Here is a 15,384-nt window from a genome sequence, read left to right on the forward strand (position 1 = left end):
GAAACTAAGTCATAATTAAGAAACTAAGTTATAATTGGCATTAGATTCCATTGTATTATTGAATAGTTCTATTTAATTTTTTCCCCATTTTTTCAAGGCAATGCCTATGACATCACATCTGTCAGTACTGCTACAGAAATTCAAAAAAGCCCACTTAGACTTAACGGACATAGACATTTGGTTTCAACAAATACGCTTCCACCCTTTATTAAATTGTGGAGCTACTTTGTGAATATATGTGCGTCTATGAGTGCGTGTATACACCCACATGTCCCCCCTCAAACTGACTCTGCGTGTAACAGTGAAAGTTAAACTACTGTTCCATTATGGGAAATCAAGCCTATGATACAGTTTCCATCAATCTACCTTACCCAGAAAGCATGTTTTACACAGATCCATATCATTGCATTGCAAACAGCGGTAACGATGCCACGGTGCAATCTCATCACACCCATCGCATGATATATCCACATGTAACAGGTCACAGTAGCGGGCAATGAACATGTGCATCTAGAAAGAAATAAGTGATAAAACGCTGATGAACAATAAATAACATAATGGCCAGAGATAGTGGGGGAGTTGTGTCATCTTCCCACCTAGTGAACACTGGAGAAAAGCACAGGAGCAATCAGATGCAAATGAGAATCCAAGAAGGACGGCATCTTCCAAAACCTGAAAGTAATTTCACTGACAGAATTGCTTTGAATTTCAAAGGGAAGAAATGCATATTATATTCTGGTTTTGTTTATAAAAAATTATGTAATAGCATATCTAATCTCTCTGAAGCTCAATTGAGGCCTGGATACAAAGGGTTCCCAAAGCCGTACAGGTAGTCCTCGACATATGATGGGTTGCTTAGCGACCATCTGAAGCTATAACAGATCCTCCTCCAAAAATGTATAACCTGGTTTCTAAGTTCAGACTGCTATCCTCCTCTGTGGTAATGTGACTGCGCTTTGAGCACCTGGCAGCAGGTCTGTATAGCCTCCTGCAGTCACACAACCACGATTTATGTTTCTGACAGAACTGCAATTTCTGCCATAAACTGTTTCTACCATAAACTGGCATTTACTTTTGGTTTCCAGCAAAAAATAGCCCAGAGCAAAAAAAAGAAAGAAAGAAAGAAAGAAAGAAAGAAAGAAAGAAAGAAAGAAAGAAAGAAAGAAAGAAAGAAAGAAAGAAGAAAAGATGATAAAGTTGATCACATGATGATTTGCTTTATGACTATCACAATTTACGACTCTAATTGCCAGGCTATTACAGACATAAGTCAAGGACTATCTGTTCAGAGATCCCTGAACAGACACTTCCAGTCCTACTGCTGTCCAAAAACATTTAACATATGTAAGCTACAGTACATCACTCTGTTTTAAAATCTCTATCTGAAAAAAACAACAACACCATGTTAACATTTTTATCCTTATGACCTTTCTCTGCTTATCAGGATCTGCTTGGCTTATCTTGTCACACCAGGTTTCAAAAACTCCTTCCTGGCATTCGTCCATCCACTCTGAGTTTTGCTTGTAGTCAGCAAGTTCTTCTTCTTTGTTGCACGGACTGAGAACAAAGCATTACATTAAAATTCATTTAGAACAATGACAAAGCCAGAAAGACCATCTCCAACAAATTTGCATAAACAAAACTAAAACAGAAAAAGCTGCAATTTCTGGTTTGCTAATCACTGTTTCTTATGTTGCTGCTTTCGAAATGTAATGATCTTAGCCTTTAGCAAATTTAGCCAGCATGACCTTTGGGCAGGAAATATACAGTAGTCAAAGTACAATACAACAGCAGGAAATCCAGTTGCAAAGAAAGATTTTTAAAAAATGATGTACAGCTTTAACATGTGAAAGACAGAAATGTCATCTTAAAATATGCTTTACATCTTCTCTCTCACAAAAGATGAAATACCTCCAAGACAATATCAATAGAAAATCTAAATACCCAGAAGAATGAGTTTACCTGCTTGACAATTATTGCTTCACCTTTAATAAAAATGTATAATAAAATTTTATCAGCAGCACTATAATTGCAGCATCCTGTATCTAATTAGAAGAGGCGCAGTGGCTCAGTGGCTTAAAAGACACCGGAGAAGGTCTATATTCTGGAGGTTCAAGTCCTACCACCACATGATGCAGTGAGCTCCCATCACTTGCCGCTAAACTCCTGCCAATCCAGCTGTTCAAAAGCATGTACAGGTAATCCTCCAGTTATGAATGTAATATAGCCTGCCAATTACATCTGTGACCCAAGGATTCATTAATTGGATCACGTTAAATGAACGTGCTTTACCCAATGCATTTGCTAATTGAATGCACAGGTTGTTAAATGCATACGAGGTATCTCAGGGTGGGGAAGACTTAGTGCTGGAACAGGCCACCCAAGGCCTCCCCTGACGCACTAAGATAAATCATGATCACTTACAATCCTTACTTACTTCTTGCTTCTGCGTCATTGCACGAGGGAATGTATATGTTTGTTGTTCAGAGATGGTTGCATAGCTATCACATTTATACATTTGCTAATGTTAACCATTTGGCTGGGGGGGCACTCAAACAACAAAGCACAGAAAACAGCCTTATTAATCAATCACCATACATAGCGCAAATCTTAGCACAACGTGTAGTTGAGATTTGGGAGGTGTGCACGTCAACTCATCTGCAACTATCTGCAATTTATGCACACCCATCAACACCTTTGCAATGTAGGTATGCATTGAAGCCTGAGTGCAGTTGCAGACAAGTCTCAATCTAGCTTTAAGCAATGACTACATTATTCTAGATCAGGGGTCTCCAACCTTGGCAACTTTAAGACTTGTTGATTTCAAGTGCTAGAATTCCTCAGCCAGCTTTGCTGGCTGGGGTATTCTGGGAGTTGAAGTCCACCAGGCTTAAAGTTGCCAAGGTTGGAGACCCCTGTTCTAGATAACAAAACCAAACCAAACCAAACCAAACCAAACCAAACCAAAGACTATAATTCTATTCCCCCTTTGCAGAAAGTGACTAATAGTGAAGTCATAATTTTTACGATATTAGCATGTTATATACATACATACATACATATATATATATATATATATATATTTGTTTTCTGAGGTTTTCATGGGTGTTTGTATGTAGGTCTTTGGTTGTTCGGGCTTTCTCCCGTGTAAAATTGGAAGTGTCTTGGCGACGTTTCGACGAAATCTCATTCGTCATCTTCAGGCTTTTGCTTCGTGCTCACGAGGTCCACACAGGATGTCACCACCGCACATCCACCCAGAAAGCAGACCCAAACCCACACTGATCATGAAGCACGACCAAGGACCAGAAGCCAGACCGTAGCTGCAACATTAGCCATTTCAAACCCCTCCAATCCGTACATGCAGCAGACGGACACCCACTATGAAGATGTAGCACGACCACGAAACCAAACAACAGCACTGCAGCTCACCAGCTCAAATCCCCCTGCAACACAGACTAAATTGAGCACAACCAAGCCCCCACCCAAACAGGACACACCCCCAGCCAATCAGAGCACAAAAAAAAAACCATCCAATCAGAGCACAGCCAAGCTCCCACCCAATCAGTTCAAACCCCCACTAGCAGTTAAAAGGAAGAAACAGCTGTGATCACACATTGCTCCCAGAAGCACGAAGCTGAAGCCTGAAGATGACGAATGAGACTTCGTCGAAACATCGCCAAGACACTTCCAATTTTACGCGGGAGAAAACCCAAATAACCAAAGACCTACATACAAACACCCGCGAAAACCTCAGAAAACAAATATATATATATATATATATATATATATAGTCATTTAAAGATTTATTCCATTTTAATGAGTCTTTAAAGTGACTATGGAAAATGTCATGTGCAGAACATATTTTGAAATTATTTCCCTGGCTTCTCTTTCTAATATTACATGTTTTCCTGACTTACCAAATTATCTTGTCATGCGTACTTATATTTTCTTGTGACATGGTGAGGAGGAGACGTGGTAGCTGAATATCAATGAAGAAGGAAAGATCGTTTGCTTCCCAGCCCATATCCAAAAAGTGAAGGAGACATGTCTGCACACAGGACAAGGCAGGCAGTAATGATCTAAACAAATAATAATCCATTGAAATTGAGTGCTGTTATGTTCAAGACATCCTCATATAATGTATAATTTAGCTACCAGGAAGATTGTATAATAGATGCCAACTAAAATGGCCTTTACACTGCAATTAGACACATTCATCAATGAGAAGAACCTAAATTTTGAAACACAGGAACAGCCAGAAGCTGGCAGGTGAACAGCATGAAAACCATTCTGTTTTTAGAACAATCCAGATGTAAGAAAATGGGGCTCTTTTACTGATCCAACAGGACAGCGTTTATTATTTGGTTGACTCAGACTCTTCCCATTTAGTGTCATCTAGTTGCTTGCAAAATATAGCTTTCATTCTTCCTACACCAAGTAATGATAGCTCACCATCTCCATTAGTGGAACAGTTGTACTCAGTTATATCAATAAGGATCAGGGGTGAAATCCAGCAGGTTCTGACAGGTTCTGGAGAACCGGTAGCGGAAATTTTGAGTAGTTCAGAGAACCGGCAAATACTACCTCTGGCTGGCCCCAGAGTGGGGTGGGAATGGGGATTTTGCAATATCCTTCCCCTGCCATGCCCACCAAGCCACACCATATCCACAGAACCGGTAGTAAAAAAATTTGAATTTCACCACTGGTAAGGTATACAAAAAATGAAATATCACCTAATGGCTATTAACAGTAAAACATCCCTGAATCTTACTCCACATATTGATAAATTTCTTAGAATAAATTGAAAGCCCACAAAGAAACAAAAAAGACGCCACCGCATGGAAGTCAGCAATTTTTTACATACTTATATTGACCATAGCCACTCAGTCTGCCTAAGGCTTGATTAGTCAAATTTAAAGCGACATGAAGATGAACCACTACAGCTTTGTCTGCCTGAAATGTACCAGAAATGAAGCCTTGGTTTGGTTGTAGTTTAATAGCTTATTTAAAATTTCTTCAGAAAGAGCCTTGCTTAACTCTATCAGTCTGTGTAGTTCTTAGCTAAATACTATATATCACTAAATATATCCAATATAATCCCTAAATATAACATTACATCAGCTTTATATAGTATAGAAACTGATCCGATCTATTAACTGAATTGTGGGAAAACCAAATTCTGCTTAATTAAGACCTGCTGTTATACTTGCAATGCAGGTTTCTAAAATGGACATTGCATTTTTAGAAACTCTCTTTCTAGGAGAAAGTTTAATTTGATAGACCAAGACAGTCCAGCTGATTTTTAAATAACTCACTGATTGGAATAATAGTTTCTATGAATAATATAATCAAAAGATACATGTCTGGCCCTGTGAATCAACAGTCTTACAGCAGCCTAAAAAAAAAAACACAACTTCCCAGAGAAAATAGTATTCAACCTAGCAATATCTGAATACAGCAATAAAAAAATATCAGAAAAACTGATCCCTTTCTTCTAAGCCACTACAAACAATACATGGCAACTATTTATTTAAAATATTTTTGGAGTATTCATTCCTGATAGCTCTGAGAGGCTAATAATTAGATACAATATTTTAAAAAGTTGAATAAAAATCCATATAAAATAATAAGAATCTCAAAAAGTTTTAGAAAAGTATACCGTATATACTCGAGTATAAGCCGACCCGAATATAAGCCGAGGTACCTAATTTTACCACAAAAAACTGGGAAAAACTATTGACTCGAGTATAAGCCTAGGGTGGGAAATGAGGCAGCTACTGGTCAATGTAAAAAATAAAGATAGAGCCAAGTAAAATAACATGAATATTTATTTGAATATTTATTTTTATACTTGATACTTAAATCTTGTTTGTTTGGATAATGCTTGCAGCTGCCTTCCAAAAGTAGGAAGAGGCTTCTATTAATTAAATACAGTTAATATACTCACCTGCTGTATTATAAATAGATTTCACCTTTTGTCATAGTAAAATAGAGTTTGGTGGCAACTTCTTCAGTAGTTTTGAAAGCTTTCAGATACAAACAAATGTCTCCCAATGCAATGTACTTTATGTCTTGTAAGTAATTTAGACTTTGTACCTACCTACCAGGCATAATTCCTACGAGATATAATAAAAATAGTCGGTTTGGTCTAAAGGGTACCATGCTAGAAAGCCAGAGACCATGAGTTCTGACCTTGGGCTAATCATACTCCTTCAGCCATATTCGCCTCAGAGTGTGGTGGTTGTAGGGAGGAAAATGTCTGCTGGATACGTTTGCCATCATGAGTTATTTGTATAAGTAATTCAGATGGCAAAGCACAGGGATATTTTTTAACTTCTATTATTTGAGCAAATCAATTAGATGGCTCTATAAGTTGAATGTTATCTAATGTAAATTCAGAAGAAAACTGATATTAGGCTATTCCAGTATTCAGAAGAAAACTGATATTAGGCTATTCAACCATTCACTTGTATCTTTTTTTCTAATTGGATGGCTCCTACTATCATCAATCTTGGTATCTTTCTGGCTTGCCCTCAAGGGTTGGGAGTGGGGAGCATTATATATTGTAGAGTTCTCCTTCTGCATCATGGCCTTGCTCCCCTCGGACGCCGCCTTCTTGAAAGCCTCCTGACGTGGTGGTTGCCTCCGCCGCTGCTGCTACCGAGCATCTTCTTCCCGCCTGCAGCGAGAAACCATTTAAAAGCCCAGCTTCTGAAGCGGAGGAGAAGAAAGAAAGCCCTGGCGGTGCAGTGAGAGGCGGGCGGGGAGCCGCCAGCCTTCTCGGCCGGCGCTTTCACCGTTCGGCTGGACTGGGACCGGCTTGGCTCGGGTCGCAGTAACTCCGCCAGGCTGTGCAGCGAGAAACCATTTAAGCCCAGCTTCTGAAGCACGGAGGAGAAGAAAGAAAGCCCTGGCGGTGCAGTGAGAGGCGGGCGGGGAGCCGCCAGCCTTCTCGGCCGACGCCGGCATGTCGGGAAACCTCCTCCCTCAGCCGAGAAGGCTGGCGGCTCCCCCGCCCCGCCGCGCGGACCCGAGCCAAGCCGGTTCCAGTCCAGCCGAACGGTGAAAGCGTCGGCCGAGAAGGCTGGCGGGTCCCCCGCCCGCCCTCTCACTGCACCGCCAGGGCTTTCTTTCTTCTCCCTCCGTGCTTCAGAAGCTGGGCTTTTAAATGGTTTCCTCGCGGCACAGCCTGGCGGGAGTTACCGCGGACCCGAGCTGCCGGTCCCAGTCCAGCCGAACGGTGAAAGCGAGCGGCGCCGGCATGTCGGGAAACCTCCTCCTCAGCCGAGAAGGCTGGCGGCTCCCCGCCCGCCTCTCACTGCACCGCCAGGGCTTTCTTTCTTCTCCTCCGTGCTTCAGAAGCTGGGCTTTTAAATGGTTTCTCGCGCACAGCCTGGCGGAGTTACTGCGGACCGAGCCAAGCGGTCCCAGTCCAGCCGAGCGGTGAAAGCGGAGCGGCGCTCGGCATGTCGGAAACCTCCTCCCTCAGCCGAGAAGGCTGGCGGCTCGCCCGCGTGCGGACCGAGCCAAGCCGGTCCCAGTCCAGCCGAACGGTGAAAGCGGAGCGGCGCCGCATGTCGCCACCGCTCGCTGGACTGGGACCGCTTGGCTCGGTCCGCGCGCGGGCGGGGAGCCGCCAGCCTCTCGGCTGAGGGAGGAGGGTTTCGACATGCCGAGCGCCGCCCGCCACCGCTCGCTGACTGGGACCGGCTTGGCTCGGGTCCGCGCGGCGAACTGCTCAGCCTTGGGCAAATCCCGCCGGACGATCTCGCCGCCTCTTTGGCGTCTCCTGTGCGGGGTTCCCGAAGTACATCGAGACGTAGACTCGAGTATAAGCCGAGGGGGCGCTTTTCAGCACAAAAAACGTGCTGAAAAACTCGGCTTATACTCGAGTATATACGGTATATATATGTGTGTGTGTGTGTGTGTGTGTGTGTATACAAAATGAGCAAATAAAGAGTTTATAAACTCTCCATCATAGAAGGACCAATAGCTACCAAGATCAATTACCAAGATAAGCAATAAGATTAAAGAGTAATTTAGCATGCTTTATGAATAACACTCATACTTGTCACTGTAGTTTTTAAATCCTTTCAAAGCATTGACCAAGAAGTGAAGCAGCTGGTAGAAGGATTCCCGTATTTCTCGGTGTAATTCAGCCCCACACCCTTCTAAGTGTCCAAAATAGCTGGAAAGAAACAAAAAACAAAACAAAATAAAGCTGGCTGGTGAACTACATCATAAGCCCTTCACTGGGTGATACCTACATTACATACATACATACATATATGGGATATGGGGGTAGGACATTCCATGGACAAGTGGACATTCCAAAGCACACTAGTCCAATTATATATGGTCTAAGTTGATTGAATGTCAGGGGAATGGTTTTCACCATGTCTTACTTTGTGAAGTCTTTCTGGCAAGCTAAAAGTTCCAGCAGGAAAATTATGCAAGGTGGAACAAAACAGTGAGGTTGGCTGAGGGATTTTAGGCACTGGAGGATCATCTTCAGCACTTCCAAAATATTTTTGGCTTGAGCTTTCCTCAAAGCAAGGATTTTCAGGACACTGTGGATAAAACACACACACATATCCAAATGTGATGACAGAATACCATCAGCACCGTCATAATTAGATGTTGAATGCGTGGAACATAATTCAGAATTTACAGAATCTTGGTATGGAAAAAGCTACATGAGTCTTCCTTCAAGTTGTGGATTAAATTTCAGATTAAACAGGCATCTTTCTTCCAAATTAGTACAGGACAGCATGGCATAAATTGCTTATTCTGGATCTTGGAACAACTGAATGGTTGCCTTCCACTATTTAGTCAAGTCCCAAGTCCTGAGGAGGTAGTTAGAACCACTATCGTTTTCACAACGACGCTCTTACACTTGGACTGTTGGACACATAGCTTTCAGTTTGTTTGCCATACTTCAAAAATCAACACCAACTGAAGGAATCAATGGAAAATGCTATTTCTGTTGCCTTTAAACTCCTTATTTGCTTTATTCTGTCATTAATTGGGGCTGTTGCTGAACTTTCAAAGTTAATTCCCTACATTTCTCTTCTACAGAGTAATCCACTTGATATCTGCTCTAGAACTATAAACAAAAAAATATTTTCTTTACTAAAACAGGGATTATTTTACTATGTTTGAGTACTGAAATAACAATGAAAATATCTTTCTTTTCCTTTGCTCCCTCCCTGTTTAATATCGGGGGTTTGCTTGCTATAGTTTGAATTCTTTCTTGACTATAACTTATAGGGTTAAACAACATATCCACTCCTGGAACTCTAAAGCAGAAAATACGATCAGCCCTATGCACAGATTTGCATCCAGGGTACAATTTGGCTCACCTTTCATGAGAAAGAAACCGATCTTTAATGAAATCCAAGATGTCTTTCAAGATGGGATATTTTTCCTTTATGCTGGGTGCAGGTTTAGAGTCTTCCATTGAACGGAAGGAGAGGAGTCTTAGCCGTCCACGGCTGAATGGAGGCTTGCGGGTCGGGGTAGAAGGGGGGGACAAAGTTTCTTCTGGCTCTGAATTTTTTTCCAGGGAACTATTTTGGGATGCTGAAGCCAGTTCCCTCTGTGGGGAATCAGGTCCTTGCTTTTTCTTAGGTTCAGAGTTCTGACCTCCCTCTGGGAAAGGAAAACCAGTTGCTTCACAAGCAGGTGATGGATGTGAGGCTTGGAAATCTGCTTCTATTATAGAACTTGTCCTATGGCGTTTACCATTCAGGCCTTGCCCGTGGTCCTCCAGGTGATCAGAGTTAAGACCTTCAGTCTTGCCCCGTATAGGCAAAAAATTCAGCAACAGAAGACTTTTCTGGATACACTGCTGGGCTACAATGGAAGGCAATGTATGTTTTGTAAGAATAACATAAGCAACAGTCTGCACGCCAGAATCTCAGAGCATTCTTGCGATTTTTGTTTAGAAAACTGGAACACCCACCTTTGGAATACAGCATTTCCAGTGAATGAAAGAAATGAATGGATGAATAAATGAATGAATGAATGAATGATTGATGCAGACTATAAAAAAAGCAATACAAATTTCACACACATTAAAGTAGCTATTAGAATAATGCCTTGGGCGAATTCTGCAAATTTCGGAGTTGGCCTCAAGCATATCAGTGCACTATTTTGTCAATCCAGGCAATGCGAAACTGATGGTGAGCTTGCTTGGTGTAATTCAAACACAACCCCAGTGGGCAACAAGACCTTGGGACTACCGAGAGGCAGAAAAGCTAGTCAATTGAAGTTTCCTCAATCAGCTGGTAAAGTGAGCAATAGGGAGACAGGGTCTTCCCTCAAGTTCACACCCCAATATATGGACACTAGAACCTACTTTTCTCATTTCTAATGCAATTTTTGGATTATAATTTGTGAGACTTTCTACAGATACAGATAAGTATTTCTCTTTGGTGAATTTTGTTATTTCTGCAATTATAATATATAGAAATATCTGTGAATGTTTTTGGCTAATTTTTACTGGATTTTTGCTGATTAATAAGGACAGCTGAAGATTTAGAGATGGGTTTATAGCAAAGACGCCAAATACAGAATGAAGAGTTATCTGATTGTATTTTAAAAGAGCGTGGTAAGTTGATAATGAAGCCCCTTTTGGACTTTTTGTGAGAAAAATAAATGTTCTTCAAGAAGTTCTTTGGAAAATGGACATATTATTAATAACTAATAGAATTGCAAAAAGAAGCACGTGCAAAAAGAGACTTACCAAGACATTCTGGGTTTACCTCGCTCATCTCACTAGTCTGTTGCTCCTCCCCATTACTTCTCTGGCCCATAAGGAACTTCTGCTTCATTTCCAGCTGCAGAAAAGAGAGTTTAAAAAAGAATGAGTTTCACATTTGCCTTTCTCAGATGACATCTCCATAAACATATTTCCTCACAATGAGTGGAGAGCAACAGATCAATGGAATTGTACTGTAAGTCCACAACTTAAAGAAAATATCCTAGAAAAATATTAAGAATGGGCAGTTTATAGACCATGGACTACTAGCAGGCCTAAGTTTGAAAATTATCAGTTCAGGTCTTTGGAAGTCAGATTGCATCAGGAAGTATATGACCCTTAGTTGGATGAATGGGTTAACAACATAATTTTCATGTCATTTCTTGCACAAGAAAGGATACCAGTAACTCATCACGGTCTTTTATGGGGTCTTTTGCACGTCCTATGCATGGTCACTCACGCACTCGTGACGTCTCGCCTGGATTACTGCAATGCTCTCTACATGGGGCTCCCCTTGAAGGGCATCCGGAGGCTGCAGTTAGTCCAGAATGCAGCTGCGCGGGTGATAGATGGAGCCCCTCGTGGCTCCCGTATAACACCCATCCTGCGCAGACTGCACTGGCTACCTGTGGCCTTCCGGGTGCGCTTCAAGGTTCTGGTGACCACCTTTAAAGCGCTCCATGGCATTGGGCCGGGTTATTTACGGGACCGCCTACTGCTACCGAATACCTCTCACCGACCCGTGCGCTCTCACAGAGAGGGTCTCCTCAGGGTGCCGTCAGCGAGGCAATGTCGTTTGGCGACGCCCAGGGGAAGGGCCTTCTCTGTGGGGGCTCCCACCCTTTGGAACGAACTACCCCCCGGACTCCGTCAGCTTCCGGACCTTCGGACCTTCCGCCGCGGGCTTAAAACATACTTATTTAATTGTGCAGGACTGAGCTAGATTTTAAATTTCTGGGTTTTAATTGGGTTTTATTTGTATATTTTAATTAACGGGCTTTAAAATAAGTTTTTTAATTGTTTTTATTCTGTATTTATATGTTTTTAAGCGCCTGTGAACCGCCCTGAGTCCTTCGGGAGATAGGGCGGTATATAAATATGATTAAATAAATAAATAAATAAATAAATAAATAAATAAATAAATAAATAAATAAATAAATAAATAAATAAATCAGGAAAACCGATTGATGTATGAAACATATGCTTGTCTCAGGTACATTTAAGTGGATTTCTTCTTCTTCTGGAAAGTTAATATACTTGGGGGGATGAGCACCCACTAAACATGCTCCCTAACATGTAGAGCAGCAGTCCTCAACCTTTCTAGCTCCATGGAATGGAAGCGGCAGCAGTGGGGGTGGTTTTGTGAGTGCCCACCACTTCCACAAATAGAGCATCGTGCATTCACATGCTTGCCTGCTGCTTGCATGGCCCAGTTCCCAATGGGCCGCAGACTGGTACAAGGCTGTGGACTGGGGGTTGGGAACCTCAGATGTCGAGTAGCAAGATTTTATGCTATTTTTAAATGAAAGGTTATTTGTGAGCCCTCACCTGTTTAGGGGTACAATCTGCACAGATGTTGATCAATTCCATGAGAAATGAGTTTTGCAGAATTGCCCCATAAAAGAAAAGTTGATTAATGCTCAAGCAGAGCATTAAAGAGAAATACTCAAACATTTAAGCAACTTCTGACCAATTCTGAACAGCTCAAAAACAGATAAACTCTGTGACCCATTTAGTAAATGAGGAATATATGATAACACTTAGGAGACATCTTACCATCCATATTCTGATCCCATCTGCCAGCAAATATACTTGTGCAAATTCTTCACTTAAAGGAGTTTTGCCACCACTATTCACTGCAAGGCAAAAAGATGGAGATAAGAAGACAGATCCTTTTAGCCTAAATCAGTCAAAGAACAAGGCACATCCTTCATGCAAGGTGCAAAATCTTTCTAGAACTTTCTTAAAGAGGTGGCAAAGCTTTGCTGAGGAGAAAATTGTGAACTGACCTTTCTACCATGTCCAGAATTCCCAACCACCTTGGTCTATAACTTTACAGTACTTTTAGGAATATATATCTTCCCCTTTCATCTGATTATATGAAGGACCAGAATATGTTACAACCCAACATCTCTTGTCTTCTAAGAAGACTAGAATCATCCAAGCTAACAAAGGGTCTGCCATTTTTGAGGTAGAAGAATCACAAAGTAAGCCTGCATATGCACCCCAATCAAATATGATACCCCATTACGGTGCCTTGGAAATTGAACGTATCTCAAAACATTCACAGGAGAACGTTCAAAAGAATGGTTTCCTATACTAAACTTCCTAGGAAAAATTAATTTGTGTACTCCTTCCCTGCCGGTAACACTATTGATTCCTGAAGCATATGCTTCAAGTTTTCCTTGTATATAAAGTGATGTATGTCAAGATCAAATATTTGAAAAAATATGCAAGTTGTACTTCGCTGGTGAATTTTAAATAACAACTTTCCCATCCTGATGACGTGTTAATTTGCTAGGCTACAGTTCCCATAATCCTCCAGCTGTCACAACCTCTGAATGTTCACTATCATCCAGCACATGTAGAAGACATCATGCCACAGTGATAAGAGCAGCAGTCTTTGTTACGAGTATATATTCACTAATGTATAAGTTACCATATTTTTGCAGCTTCCCATACAAATCTGGAGAGAGATACACCAAAGCAGCAAATGTAGACTGGACAGCTTGATCGATAGTGGAACCAGCAACTATATCGGTCTTTGGGGCCTGTTTATTACATGCCTGTAAGAGTCCCTTGAAAAGTTCAGAATTTGGCCCACAGAACTCCTGGGTAGGATCTGACTTTGAGAAGTCAAGGAGAAAATTATGGCAGCAGTTGGCATCTGAGTTGACTGCCTAAAAAAGAACATCAGAAGAGATTAACTTCTACTTCAACCCAACTCAAAGCCTCTAAAAATTAATTATGTAAGCATTTTAAGATCCAATTGCAACATGAACATTAAAACAAATAATGTCACAAAAACTTTTAATCAGATTGAATAAAAACTTAACTGAGATGCAGTTAAAAATAATTTTAAATAAGAAAGTAAAAACAAAAAAAGGGATCCTAAGCAGGGGGTTGGACTAGAAGATCCCCAAGGTCCCTTCCAATTCTATTCTATTCTATTCTATTCTATTCTATTCTATTCTATTCTATTCTATTCTATTCTATTCTATTCTATTCTATTCTATTCTATTCTATTCTATTCTATTCTATTCTGATTAAAAAAGCAGGATCATTAATCCCGAAAATCCATTTTTTACTTCCCTAACTGAAATAGAATTAGACAGAAAGAGAAAGCCGCAGTCTTATATTCTGGTTATGGGGTCTGTGGATGGTTGGCTTTACCATGAGAAGGAAAAATCAGCAAACTAGCCAAGATTTTAACTAGGTTATTCAAATATCAGTAACAATGCCACAATTTATTAAAGGAAATAAAACCCTGAGCGATAAATCTCAGCACTCTTTGTGTTGTGGCTTTGCAATTTCTTATAAAAATCCTATAATTTCAAATTATTTTTGAAAAGTAGATATTGTATGAATAAATCTTTGGTTTGATCTATAGTTCAGCACTCTACTGAAGACGCCTAGAGAGTTCCTGGAGGTCCAGCCGTTCAGAGGCTGATCGGACACTAGTTAGATCCTATACCAGGACCTACCTAGTGGCACTGAGGGAAGCGAGGCGTTCCTACGCCTCCTCCCTCATTGCGTCGGCAGATAACCGCCCAGCTGCCCTGTTTGGTGACCCGCCTCCTTCACCAGGGGAGCGGGATGACCCGCTATGGGACGTGCTGAGGAGTTTAACGGTTATCTATACGATAAAATCGTTCAGCTTAGGGACGGTCTGGACCAAAATTGTGGCGATTCAGACGAGGTATCTGAGGGCGGTCTTGGTGATGTTGTTTGGGATGAGTTTGACCCTGTGACTCCCGAGGACATGGACAGGTTGCTGGGTAGATTGAATGCCACCACGTGTTTACTGGACCCGTGCCCTCCTGGCTGGTGCTGGCCACTCAGGAGGTGACACGAGGCTGGCTCCAGGGATTACGAGCGCTTCCTTGTTGGAGGAGTCTTTCCGGCCGCCTTGAAAGAGGCGGTGGTGAGGCCCTCCTCAAGAAGCCTTCCTGACCCGCTGTTTTAGGTAATTATCGTCCGGTCTCCAACCCGCCCGGCGAAGGTTGTAGAGAGTATGGTGGCATATCAGTTTCCCCTGCACCTGGAGGAAACTGTCTATCTGGACCCGTTCCAGTCCGGCTTCCGACCCGGTTACAGCACTGAGACGGCTTTGGTCGCGTTGGTGGATGATCTCTGGAGGGCCAGGGATAGGGGTTATTCCTCTGCCCTGGTCCTATTAGACCTCTCAGCGGCTTTTGATACCATCGACCATGGTATCCTGCTGCGCCGGTTGGGGGGGTTGGGAGTGGGAGGCACCGTTTATCGGTGGTTCTCCTCCTATCTCTCCGACCGGTCGCAGACGGTGTTGACGGGGGGGCAGAGGTCAACCCCGCGGCGCCTCACTTGTGGGGTGCCGCAGGGGTCGATTCTCTCGCCCCTTCTGTTCAACATCTATATGA

The 15,384-nt window shown here is 42.1% G+C and overlaps 1 protein-coding gene across 1 annotated transcript in view; it reads right to left on the minus strand.

Annotated features, from left to right (window-relative positions):
• ZZEF1 (zinc finger ZZ-type and EF-hand domain containing 1) overlaps nucleotides 1-15,384 on the minus strand; it is an 81,135-nt gene that overhangs the window by 26,157 nt on the left and 39,594 nt on the right. The window contains exons 26-34 of the mRNA XM_058164416.1: nucleotides 13,425-13,665; nucleotides 12,542-12,621; nucleotides 10,751-10,844; nucleotides 9,366-9,858; nucleotides 8,409-8,573; nucleotides 8,072-8,191; nucleotides 3,921-4,082; nucleotides 1,428-1,557; nucleotides 372-510 (exon numbers count right to left, since the gene is read on the minus strand). Of these exons, the coding sequence (XP_058020399.1) occupies nucleotides 372-510; nucleotides 1,428-1,557; nucleotides 3,921-4,082; nucleotides 8,072-8,191; nucleotides 8,409-8,573; nucleotides 9,366-9,858; nucleotides 10,751-10,844; nucleotides 12,542-12,621; nucleotides 13,425-13,665 (1,624 nt within the window). The remainder of the gene's footprint in view (nucleotides 1-371; nucleotides 511-1,427; nucleotides 1,558-3,920; nucleotides 4,083-8,071; nucleotides 8,192-8,408; nucleotides 8,574-9,365; nucleotides 9,859-10,750; nucleotides 10,845-12,541; nucleotides 12,622-13,424; nucleotides 13,666-15,384) is intronic.

Source organism: Ahaetulla prasina, chromosome 1, assembly GCF_028640845.1.
Source record: "Ahaetulla prasina isolate Xishuangbanna chromosome 1, ASM2864084v1, whole genome shotgun sequence".
Taxonomy (NCBI): Eukaryota; Metazoa; Chordata; class Lepidosauria; order Squamata; family Colubridae; genus Ahaetulla; species Ahaetulla prasina.